Source organism: Salvelinus namaycush, unplaced genomic scaffold (assembly GCF_016432855.1).
Source record: "Salvelinus namaycush isolate Seneca unplaced genomic scaffold, SaNama_1.0 Scaffold21, whole genome shotgun sequence".
NCBI lineage: Eukaryota > Metazoa > Chordata > Actinopteri > Salmoniformes > Salmonidae > Salvelinus > Salvelinus namaycush.
Genome location: NW_024058897.1, coordinates 229,181 through 242,351, shown reverse-complemented (window position 1 = coordinate 242,351; position 13,171 = coordinate 229,181). Strand labels below are relative to the sequence as shown.

Here is a 13,171-nt window from a genome sequence, read left to right as displayed (position 1 = left end):
GATAGAACTCAGAGAAGACCAGATAGAACTCAGAGAAGACCAGATAGAACTCAGAGAAGACCAGATAGAACTCAGAGAAGGCCAGTTAGACATTTTGAGCTGACATCTGCAGTGTTTATAGTAAATGACACCAGAGTAAGTTACTGAAAGTCAAAGTTCAGAAACCGAGGACACTGATTATTCGCTGTTGTATTATAGTGATGACATTCTGTGGACACTGTCTGATCTGATTTGTTTACAACAGGGGTGTCAAACTCAAATACCCAGTGGGCCAAAATGTAAAACCTGAACAAAGTCGCGGGCCAACATTGAACAAATGAACCTTTTAATATGGACCCAAACAAGTTTTGCTTTAACATTGAATATGGAACAAGCATCACTTATTACCATACAATATATAATTTAATAGTGGAGACATGCAAAATCGAATTTCAAACGAAAAAACACATCAATGGCATTCATTTATTAAATAAATAAAATTTAAATAAAAATCGTATGCCTCTTTTCTATTTGCAGCCTTCTGATTTAAATACCAAAATAAACTTTTTCCATTGGCTAATAATTTTACAAATAAAATGATAATAAATCAATCAACCATTCAAGCCCATGCCTTGTAGCAAGAAAAAGTGCACAAAGAAAACGTTAATTATTGCACACTGATCTAATCTGATGTGCCCAAGCCAGATACCTGGCATCTCTTCTTGGATGCTAGTTCATCAATGTCTGGGCTCAGGCTCTGAATCTCTAAATCTTTTCCCTTTTCCATCCGCTGGTCATACAGATTGGTGGCAAGATCACATGTGCGATCAGCTACTGTGTTCCTGCTCAGGCTCACGTTTGAAAATGCTTGCTTTTTCTCTGGGCATACGAGGTCACAAACTTTCATCATGCACTTTTTCACGAACTCTCCCTCATTAAAGGACCGGGCTGATTTTGCGATCTCTGCTGCCACTATATAACTAGCCTTTACAGCAGCCTCACTTTGTGATGTGGCTTTTTTGAACATATTCTGTTGTGAAACCAAACTTATTTTCATCTCCTCTACTTTCTGGCTCCTTTGAGTCATGTCCAGGTCCTTGTATTTGTCATGGTGTTTCGTTTCATAGTGTCGTCTAATGTTGTACTCCTTACTTACAGCCACGTTGACTCCACAAACAAGACAAACAGGTTTGTCTTTTACATATGTAAACAGATATTCTGCCTCCCACTTGTCCAGAAAGCTCCTGTTTTCTGCTTTTCTTTTCGCCATTTTTGGGAAGGGATAGCGCGCTGACAGTTGTAGCGTCTATGTTGCTATGACTACTGTCACAGAGGAGAGGGCGTTTCTGGGTCCTGTCCTGATTGGCGCGCGAAAACAACAGCAGAGCATTATGGGATTCGTAGTATTAGCGGTGAATGCGCTGTATAATACCGGCGGGCCAGCTCTAGTAGTAATTTGGTATTGTCTCGCGGGCCAAATATAATTACCCCGCGGGCCAAATTTGGCCAGAGTTTGACACCCATGGTTTACAACTACTGTTTGATGTAATTGATTACTAATGATATTTTGACTGTAGTGATTGCTTTAATACTGTTTAATATCTATGTAACAGCTGATGTTTTGTATCTCTGGATCAGCTGATGTTTATAACTCTGTAACAACTGATGTTTATAACTCTGTAACAGCTGATGTTTATAACTCTGTAACAGCTGATGTTTATAACTCTATAACAGCTGATGTTTATAACTCTGTAACAACTGATGTTTATAACTCTGTAACAGCTGATGTTTATAACTCTGTAACAGCTGATGTTTATAACTCTGTAACAACTGATGTTTATAACTCTGTAACAGCTGATGTTTATAACTCTGTAACATCTGATGTCTATACCTCTGTAACAACTGATGTTTATAACTCTGTAACAGCTGATGTTTATAACTCTGTAACAGCTGATGTTTATAACTCTGTAACAGCTGATGTTTATAACTCTGTAACAGCTGATGTTTATAACTCTGTAACAGCTGATGTTTATAACTCTGTAACAGCTGATGTTTATAACTCTAACAGCTGATGTTTATAACTCTGTAACAGCTGATGTTTATAACTCTGTAACAGCTGATGTTTATAACTCTGTAACAACTGATGTTTATAACTCTGTAACAGCTGATGTTTATAACTCTGTAACAACTGATGTTTATAACTCTATAACAGCTGATGTTTATAACTCTGTAACAGCTGATGTTTATAACTCTGTAACAACTGATGTTTATAACTCTGTAACAGCTGATGTTTATAACTCTGTAACAGCTGATGTTTATAACTCTGTAACAACTTTTGTTTATAACTCTGTAACAACTTTTGTTTATAACTCTGTAACAGATGATGTCTATACCTCTGTAACAACTGATGTTTATAACTCTGTAACAGCTGATGTTTATAACTCTGTAACAGCTGATGTTTATAACTCTGTAACAGCTGATGTTTATAACTCTGTAACAGCTGATGTTTATAACTCTGTAACAGCTGATGTTTATAACTCTGTAACAGCTGATGTTTATAACTCTATAACATCTGATGATTATAATTCTGTAACAGCTGATGTTTATAACTCTGTAAGAGCTGATGTTTATAACTCAGTAACAGCTGATGTTTATAACTATATAACAGCTGATGTTTATAACTATATAACAGCTGATGTTTATAACTCTGTAACAGCTGATGTTTATAACTCTGTAACAGCTGATGTTTATAACTCTGTAACAGCTGATGTTTATAACTCTGTAACAGCTGATGTTTATAACTCTATAACAGCTGATGTTTATAACTCTGTAACAGCTGATGTTTATAACTCTGTAACAGCTGATGTTTATAACTCTATAACAGCTGATGTTTATAACTCTGTAACAGCTGATGTTTATAACTCTGTAACAGCTGATGTTTATAACTCTGTAACAGCTGATGTTTATAACTCTGTAACAGCTGATGTTTATAATTCTGTAACAACTGATGTTTATAACTCTATAACAGCTGATGTTTATAACTCTGTAACAGCTGATGTTTATAACTCTGTAACAGCTGATGTTTATAACTCTATAACAGCTGATGTTTATAATTCTGTAACAGCTGATGTTTATAACTCTGTAACAACTGATGTTTATAACTCTGTAACAGCTGATGTTTATAACTCTGTAACAGCTGATGTTTATAACTCTATAACAGCTGATGTTTATAACTCTGTAACAGCTGATGTTTATAACTCTGTAACAGCTGATGTTTATAACTCTGTAACAGCTGATGTTTATAACTCTGTAACAGCTGATGTTTATAACTCTGTAACAGCTGATGTTTATAACTCTGTAACAGCTGATGTTTATAACTCTATAACAGCTGATGTTTATAACTCTGTAACAGCTGATGTTTATAACTCTGTAACAGCTGATGTTTATAACTCTGTAACAGCTGATGTTTATAACTCTATAACAGCTGATGTTTATAACTCTGTAACAGCTGATGTTTATAACTATATAACAGCTGATGTTTATAACTCTGTAACAGCTGATGTTTATAACTCTGTAACAGCTGATGTTTATAACTCTGTAACAACTGATGTTTATAACTCTATAACAGTTGATGTTTATAACTCTGTAACAGCTGATGTTTATAACTCTGTAACAGCTGATGTTTATAACTCTGTAACAGCTGATGTTTATAACTCTATAACAGCTGATGTTTATAACTCTATAACAGCTGATGTTTATAACTCTAACAGCTGATGTTTATAACTCTGTAACAGCTGATGTTTATAACTCTGTAACAACTGATGTTTATAACTCTTGGATTGAATCCAGGTCAGAGTCTTGTTCTATGGTACCGATGCTAGTGGCCTGACCTGAAATTACCCCTGAATAATATTATGACAGTTTTTCATCTATCATCATGTCAGTTACCGACAATTTTCTTTCCGTGTTTAGAAACATGCTGAACTAGTTCCTGCTGATGTTTTCAAAACCAATGGTGGAAAATGTTCCCAATTGTCACACTTGAGTAAAAGTAAAGTAAACTTAATAGAAAATGACTGAAGTAAAAGCCACCCATTAAAAAGTTACCCATGTGCGTTTGACTCTTATGTAGGTGTCATAACCAACCATAAAATAATGCAAGGTATGTCAGGTCTAAATATATGTGTCATGACAGTGTTATAACCATGTTATGATAGGTTATGACAAGTTATGTCAGTTGTTAATAAGACATATTATGACATACCATTTTAAGTTAAGTTTTTCTAAAATCCTCTATGTGAAAAATGAATGGTGGAAAAATGATTGGAACCATTTCCCTGTTTGACAGCTGGGTTTTATGGGTATTATGACTCATACTGTTGTACTCTATGGAGTTGGAAAGAGCAGAAACAGATCTGGGACCAGGTTAGGCAACTATAAAGTTACAACTACAGTATAAAGTTACATTTCAAAATGCAGTTGTATATGTTATTACATTTGTAACCTTTTTTTGTGTCCCATGTGTCCAACACATTTCATCTAACCCAAAGATGTGGCCTATCTTCTGATTCTGGCAAGTAGCCAAGGTTAAAGTTAAAAAGCAACTACCAATCAGAATTCAGACCTTACCTGTCCTCAGTAAAATAATATTTGCCTAGCAGCACTCTCTCATTGGCTAGAAGTGATTTGTTGCTGGGAAAATGAAACTTAACAGAATGTAAGGTGCAGCACATTGGGCGCTTTAGTTTTGCATGAGTTTTAGACCATTCCATTGGTCCTTAAGGTAAATCTCCACCCACCTGGGGCACCTGGCTCTGCAAAACCAGCAGGACCACTGCTTCAGCTCTCTGTGACAACAGCAGACAACAATATACAGATCCGTGCAACCACACTAAAAGTGAGTATTCAACTTAACTACCTTACTAATTAAATGTTGTACAACAATCTACTCTACAGTATTTGAATAACTGTAGCACAATATTAAGTAGACCTTTTATTGATACCAGGTCTGTTAACATTTATGCATAAATAATCATATGATTACATTACTTATCATCAAAATGTCAAAACAGTAAAATCATGTAGCTGTTAGCAATCACATTATGCTATATGTGTGTATTCATACACGTTTTAAAATTGTAGAACAGTGAAAGGGGAAACATGGTTAGACTTTAACCTGAAACATTTACCCTGTTTAGTGCAGAGATAGTGCAGTATACTGTACCTTGTTTAGTGCAGTATACTGTACCTTGATTAGTGCAGAGATAGTGCAGTATGCTGTATCTTGTTTAGTGCAGAGATAGTGCAGTATACTGTACCTTGTTTAGTACAGAGATAGTGCAGTATACTGTACCTTGTTTAGTGCAGAGATAGTGCAGTATACTGTACCTTGTTTAGTGCAGAGATAGTGCAGTATACTGTACCTTGGTTAGTGCAGAGATAGTGCAGTATACTGTACCTTGTTTAGTGCAGAGTTAGTGCAGTATACTGTATCTTGTTTAGTGCAGAGATAGTGCAGTATACTGTATCTTGGTTAGTGCATAGATAGTGCAGTATACTGTACCTTGTTTAGTACAGAGTTAGTGCAGTATACTGTACCTTGTTTAGTGCAGAGATAGTGCAGTATACTGTACCTTGGTTAGTGCAGAGATAGTGCAGTATACTGTATCTTGTTTAGTGCAGAGATAGTGCAGTATACTGTACCTTGTTTAGTGCAGAGATAGTGCAGTAAACTGTACCTTGTTTAGTGCAGAGATAGTGCAGTATACTGTATCTTGGGTCAACACCCATCTTATTGTTGCTGTGAAGGACACACCTGCAGGTTTTTGTCGCTACTGACTAAGGTCGCATTCCACTGCTTAGACGATGCATCAACCATTGGTTGACTGACAGATTGCTGAAACACATGATGTGGTTAGCTGATATGTAAAATACCTATCCAGGCGTTGTAAGATCTGGTGTCAGCAACGTCTGAGCAGAGGAACAGAGGAACACATGCTTTGTGTTCAGACATCTCCTGATTTACACATTAAGTACTGGTTTCAGTTATACTGATTCCACTTAATTATTGTTTGAACTTTTCCTGTCTGTCTACACAGTAGCTGTGCTGTTTGATGGTAATGGGACACGACCTCTAACTGGTTTATCTGGTCTTAACAGCAGCAGCCAGGCAACGGTAGAATAATAACCATGTTTAGAATGTCATTTGAAACGCCCTATATGAGTACATTATGTACGTCCTATCTTAGGGAATGTACTGTGTTTCACAACAGTCGTATAGCATATCGTTACTCTTTTTATAGTTTATAGTTTATAGTTTTTATTGTTTAAAAGTCAAATAGCTGAAAAAATCAATAATTTAGTCTTTCCTCATCTGTGAACGTTAGAACTTGGCCAAACGCTTTGGATGAGTCACTGAAGAAATGTGGACTTTGTATTTTGTAATGAGGTCATTGTCTGTTTCCATGTGTTTGATTGGCTGCAGTAGTAGAGATGGAACAAGGGACAGGAGGGACTCTGAATATTCTGTTCCTGTTGACACTCTGTCTGCAAGACTTCACTGGTCAATGCCAAGGTACACAAACACACATACTGTGCATGAACACACATAGTGTCTTGATAAATGGCTACTGAAAACGATCAACTTCTTGTCTGTTTCCAGTTTCAGGGCATCCTTCTAACCTGAGGATAGTTCTGGTGGGGAAGACTGGATCAGGGAAGAGTACAACAGGAAACACAATCCTGGGTAAAAAGGTGTTTAAAGTGGAGGCTTCTCCAGAGTCTGTGACTGCACAGACTGAGAAACAGAGTGGAGTGGTGAATGGGAGGAAGATTGATGTCATCGACACCCCGGGGCTCTATGACACAACAATGTCTCAAGAAGAGATGAAAAGTGAAATAGAAAAGGCCATCTACATGTCAGTTCCAGGACCCCATGTGTTCCTGCTGGTGATCAGACTGGGGAGGTTCACAGAGGAGGAGAGGAACACTGTGAAGTGGATCCAGGACAACTTTGGAGAAGATGCCTCAATGTACACCATCTTGCTGTTCACACATGGAGATCAACTGGAGGGCAAAACAGTCAAAGGGTTTCTGGCTGAGGGCAAAGCGCTACGGAGACTCATCAATATGTGTGGGGGCAGATATCACTCTCTAATCAATGACAAGAGAAGAGACATCACTCAGGTTACAGAGCTGCTGGAGAAGATCGAGGAGATGGTGGAGGAGGACAATGGAGGAGAACACTACACCAGTGCTGACTATGAAGCGGCTCAGAGAAAGATCAACGATATTACTTTTTACTGTAAACTGGCAGCGTATGGCGGTATAGCCGCAGCAGGACTAGGGATGGTGTTTGCTTCACCAGTATTGGTGGCAGCAGGTGTAGCTGTAGGTGTCAGCCAAGGGTTTGAATGCACTAAGGAGATGCTAGGCTTTTAAAACACCAGGGGTACGTTCAGTTGGTCTTAACGTTTTGCTACGTATGGCAACGGTACTTACTGAATGACATAACAGTTCTTTCAAAACCATTTGCAATGTTATAGATATGCTAACCGTGTGGCAGGATGGCCCTAGCAGGGTGTGAATGTGGAAAATGTTAACAAAACGCTGCTGCACTGTACACAATCACCCTCTCATCACCTATAGTTACAATGTTCCTCAACTCAAATCATGACCGTTTTTGAAAGCAGCCCAGGTGTTGACCAATTTTATCTTAGTGCATGTATTTAGTGTGGATATATAGTATTGTCGTGTCTTTACTATGGATTAAATGATATGACATGCTATTTTATCAAATCAATTCTCTGTAATTAATATTACCTGATTAAACTAATCATGTAAATGTAATTAACTAGGAAGTCAGGGCACCACAGAATAATGTTTATAGAGCTGTTGTCTTCCTAATAAACTCTTAAAGACCTGGTAATCTTTTACATCAATAGCAGTCAATTATTAATCGTCACCTTATTCAGTCTCATCTGAACGTCGTAAACTTATTGGTTATCTTCCCGAACCCTGGCTAACAAGTTGAATCTGCAATACAACATGTGGTTTAATTATGTATTTACTAAATACCTAAATAGTCACACAGAACGAGCAGAGATCTATTCTGGGCGGACACATTGTAGTCGTTCGTCTGGTGGTAGAACGGATACGATGTAGTACCCTGTCGTTCCTTAGAGATTCTCCGTCCCTTCCCAGGCCACGCATGTCCACAGCTGCTGCTGATAACTCGAAGGCCAGGATGTATCACTTCTTTAGTGAACATAAGTCCCCCCTTGTTGGGTTCGATCTTGCTATTAACCTGCACGTTGCAAACCAACATAAAAATGACCGTGGGTTGTCCTGGTTGTGGACCATTGTTGTGGTCCCCCTCTGGTGGTTGACCCGGGTAGGGTTTATGCGAATGAAGCAGGCCGCTCCAAGGCTGGGCAGCGGATGTCCAGCTGGTGATCACTGTTGCGGTCCCCACTCTGGTGGTCTACCTTGGTAGGTATTCTGGCAGCTGCAAAGCATCACAGGAATCGCCAGGAGATGTCCGGATTGGGGATCGACATTGCAGTCCCCCTCTGGTGGTTGACCCGGGCAGGACTTCTGCAAATGAAGAATTCCGCTCCAAGGCTGGGCAGCGGATGTCCGGATTGGGATCGTCGTTCAGGACCCATCGTCTGGTCGTCCAGACTGGAAGATCTGGGCAGTAACTTAGGCAGATGTTAAATAAAGGTGAAATAAAAAATACAATAATAAAAAAGTACACACCCCTGAGGGGCCCGTGTTGAGGATCAGCGTGCTAGACGTGTTGTTGCCTACCCTTAACACCTGGGGGCGGCCCTTCAGGAAGTCCAGGATCCAGTTGCAGAGGGAAGTATGTCGTCCCAGGGTCCTTAGCTTAGTGATGAGCTTTGTGGGCACTATGGTGTTGAACGCTGAGCTGTAGTCAATGAACAGCATTCTCACATAGGTGTTCCATTTTTCCAGTTGGGAAAGGGCAGTGTGGAGTGCGATTGAGATTGCGTCATTTGTGGATCTGTTGGGGCGGTATGCGAATTGGAGTGGGTCTAGGGTTTCCTGGAGGATGCTGTTGATATGAGTCAGCCTTTCAAAGCACTTCATGGCTACCGAAGTGAGTGCTATGGGGCGTTCATCATTTAGGCAGGTTACCTTCGCTTCCTTGGGCACTGGGTGCATACACGTCTTATCTTTATATATATTAAATTATTGGTAACACTTTACTTGACACCCAGCGTCATAACATGTTATGAGACGGTTATAACCATTTTTTTTTTAATGGAACCTTTATTTAACTAGGCAAGTCAGTTAAGAACAAATTCTTATTTACATTGAAGGCCTACACCGGCCAAACCCGGATGACGATAGGCCAATTGTGTGCCGCCCTATGGGACTCCCAATCACGGCCGGTTGTGTTCCAGCCTGGAATCGAACCAGGGTGTCTGTAGTCTGCACCTGACAATAATGGGCTACTCTCCCTTTTTATTTACCTGTCACTCTCCTGTCATGTCTCTGATATGAGCTGAGACGGCAAGGAAGGAATCCATAGGACTCAATATGATCGATATGACAACAGCCAGTGAAAGTGCAGGGCACCAAATTCAAAACAACAGAAATCTCATAATTAAAATTCCTCAAAAATACAAGTTTCTTATACCGTTTTAAAGGTAATCTTGTTGTTAATCCCACCACAGTGTCCGATTTCAAATAGGCTTTACAGCGAAAGCACCACAAACAATTATGTTAGGTCAGAGCCAAGCCGCAGAAAAACAGCCATTTTTCCAGCCAAAGAGAGGAGTCACAAAAAGCACAAATAGAGATAAAATGAATCACTAACCTTTGATGATCTTCATCAGATGACACTCATAGGACTTCATGTTACATAATACATGTATGTTTTGTTTGATAAAGTTCATATTTATATCAAAACATCTGAGTTTACAGTGGCGCATTATGTTCAGTAGTTCCAAAAACATCCGGTGATTTGGCAGAGAACCACATCCATTTACAGAAATACTCATCATAAATGTTAATGAAAATACAAGTGTTATACATGGATCTTTAGATACACTTCTCCTTAATGCAACCGCTGTGTCAGATTTCAAAAAAGCTTTACGGAAAAAGCAAATCATGCAATATTCTGAGATCTGCTACCTCCTTTTCCTCCTCTACCTGTACTACCACTGTCTCGATCAGGTGATCAGGCAAATGTTTTCTTTCATTCACTGCTTTTCTCGTATTGGCTTACTGAGATCGCCTATTTTTATTCACATACTGTCGGTATATTCTTGTTGATTTTCTCCTTTTGTCTCTCTTTACGTGGATTCTTTGCGGGAGATATTTTCAAACAAGAAAGTGCTGCGCGGCACGCGAGGCATTTTAACCAATCAGATTGCCGGAAAGGGCGTTTAAATACCAGTAACCAATCGGATATGTGGAAATTACTAGTCTTTCAGCGTGAAGTACTACGTCTACAAAGGATATATCCATTTATGGACCAAAATGCACCTGAAAACTAGCTTTAAAAAATAATGGTTGATATGCTACATGTAACGGACGTCGTCGGGAGAAGGAGAAGAGGACCAAGGTGCAGCGTGGTAAGTGTTCATATTTTTTTTATAAAATACGAAACACTTGACAAAACAAAAAAAACGACAAACGAACAGTCCTGAAAGGTGAAACAAACACTAAACAGGAAACAACCACCCACAAACACAGGTGGGAACAGGCTACCTAAGTATGATTCTCAATCAGATACAACGACAGACAGCTGCCTCTGATTGAGAGCCACACAAGGCCAAACACAAAGAAATAGACAACATAGAACACCAGACATAGAATGCCCACCCAAACTCACCAACCAAATACCAACCAAAATAGAGACATAAAAAGGATCTCTACGGTCAGGGGGTGACACTACATGAAACATGCTAACAAAAACTAAATGTATGCTAGATGTAGTTGACGGAGTTGGGATACAAATATACAAATCAAGTATTTATATAAATTTTTGTCGATTTATTTGTACATTTTATGGAAGTTATAGTTGCAAAAAATCCCCAAATCTGAAAATTGACAGATGGAAGCAAAATCTAAATGTTTGCCTGTGGTGCCTGGCCTTAATATGTCATAACAGCTGACATAACTTGTCATAACCTGTCATAATATGGTCATAAGACTGTCATGATACATATATTTAGACCTGTTGTGACATATCTTACATTATTTTATGGCTGGTTATGACACCTACATATGTGAAAAATGAAAGGTGGAAAAATGAATGGAACCATTTCCCTCTTTGACAGCTAGGTTTTATGGGTAATATCACTCATGCTGTGGTACTCTATGTATAAAGTTACAACTACAGTTACATTTCAAAATGCAGTTTTATTTGTTATTTCATTTTATCCAAAGATGTGGCCTATCTTATGATTCTGACAAGTAGCCAAGGTTGAACGTCGATACCCAATCAAAATGCAGATTTTGCCTGTCCTGAGTAGAATAATGTTTGCCTAGCAACATTCTCTCATTGGCTAGAATTGAGTATGTGCTGGGAAAATGAAACTTAACAGAATGTAAGCTGCAGCACAATGGTATTGTAAGTTGCAGCACTTTAGTTTTGCATGAGTTTTAGACCATTCCATTGGTCCTGAAGGTAAATCTCCACCCACCTGAGGCACCTGGCTCTGCAAAACCAGCAGGGCCACTGCTTCAGCTCTCTGTGACAACAGCAGACAACAATATACAGATCCGTGCAACCACACTAAAAGTGAGTTTTCAACTTAACTACCTTACTAATTAAATGTTGTACAACAATCTACTTAAAGTATTTGAATAACTGTAGCACAATATTAAGTAGACATTTTATTGATACCAGGTCTGTTAACATTTGTGTAAATAATCATGTGATTACAGTATGTTTGTATTTATACACATTTTAATATTGTAGAACAGTGAAAGGAGAAACATGGTTAGACTTTTACCTGAAACATTTACCGTGTTTAGTGCAGAGATAGTGCAGTATACTGTACCTTGTTTAGTGCAGAGATAGTGCAGTATACTGTACCTTGTTTAGTGGAGAGATTGTCCAGTATACTGGACCTTGTTTAGTGCAGAGATAATGCAGTATACTGTGTCTTGGTTAGTGCAGAGATAGTGCAGTATACTGTGTCTTGGTTAGTGCAGAGATAGTGCAGTATACTGTGTCTTGGTTAGTGCAGAGATAGTACAGTATACTGTATCTTGTTTAGTGCAGAGATAGTGCAGTATACTGTATCTTGTTTAGTGCAGAGATAGTGCAGTATACTGTACCTTGTTTAGTGCAGAGATAGTGCAGTATACTGTACATTGGTTAGTGCAGAGATAGTGCAGTATACTGTACCTTGTTTAGTGCAGAGATAGTGCAGTATACTGTACCTTGTTTAGTGCAGAGATAGTGCAGTATACTGTACCTTGTTTAGTGCAGAGATAGTGCAGTATACTGTATCTTGGTTAGTGCAGAGATAGTGCAGTATACTGTACCTTGTTTAGTGCAGAGATAGTGCAGTATACTGTACCTTGTTTAGTGCAGAGATAGTGCAGTATACTGTATCTTTGGTCAACACCCATCTTATAGCAGGTTGTTGCTGTGAGGGACACACCTGCAGGTTTTTATCAGTACTGACTAAGGTCACACTGCTTAGACGTTGCATGCATCAACCAATGGTTGACTGACAGATTGCTAAAACACATGATGTGGTTAGCTGATATGTTGTAAGATCTGATGTCAGCAACGTCTGAGCAGAGGAACAGAGGAACACATGCTTTGTGTTCAGACACCTGATTTACACATTAAGTACTGGTTTCAGTTATACTGATTCCACTTGTTTATTGTCTGAACTCTTCCTGTCTGTCTACATCGTAGATGTGATGTTTGATGGTAATGGGACACAACCTCTAACTGGTTTATCTGGTCTTAACAGCAGCAGCCAGGCAACGGTAGAATAATAACCATGTTTAGAATGTCATTTGATATGCATGTGGGTACATTATGTACGTCCTATCTTAGGGAATGTACTGTGTTTCACAACAGTTGTACCGCATATCATTACTCTTTTTATAGTTTGTAGTTTTATAGTTTTTATCAGTTGAAAGTCAAATAGCTGAGACAAAAATATAATTTAGTTTATTCTCATCTGTAAAC

The 13,171-nt window shown here is 38.8% G+C and overlaps 1 protein-coding gene across 1 annotated transcript; it reads left to right on the top strand.

Moving 5' to 3' along the window:
• Nucleotides 1-4,810: 4,810 nt before the first annotated feature.
• On the top strand, nt 4,811-7,786 carry LOC120038204 (GTPase IMAP family member 7-like). Its single transcript, XM_038984064.1, has 3 exons — nt 4,811-4,876; nt 6,464-6,553; nt 6,641-7,786. Exons 2-3 carry the CDS (start codon nt 6,472-6,474, stop codon nt 7,417-7,419), a joined length of 861 nt encoding a protein of 286 aa, XP_038839992.1. The 5' UTR covers nt 4,811-4,876; nt 6,464-6,471; the 3' UTR covers nt 7,420-7,786.
• The last annotated feature ends 5,385 nt before the right edge of the window (nt 7,787-13,171 follow it).

Coding starts and splice junctions, on each gene's coding strand:
- LOC120038204 (XM_038984064.1), top strand. CDS start 6,472: ATGGAACAAGGGACAGGAGGGACTCTGAATATTCTGTTCCTGTTGACA. Junction 6,554..6,640: donor CTTCACTGGTCAATGCCAAG/GTACACAAACAC, acceptor GTCTGTTTCCAG/TTTCAGGGCATCCTTCTAAC.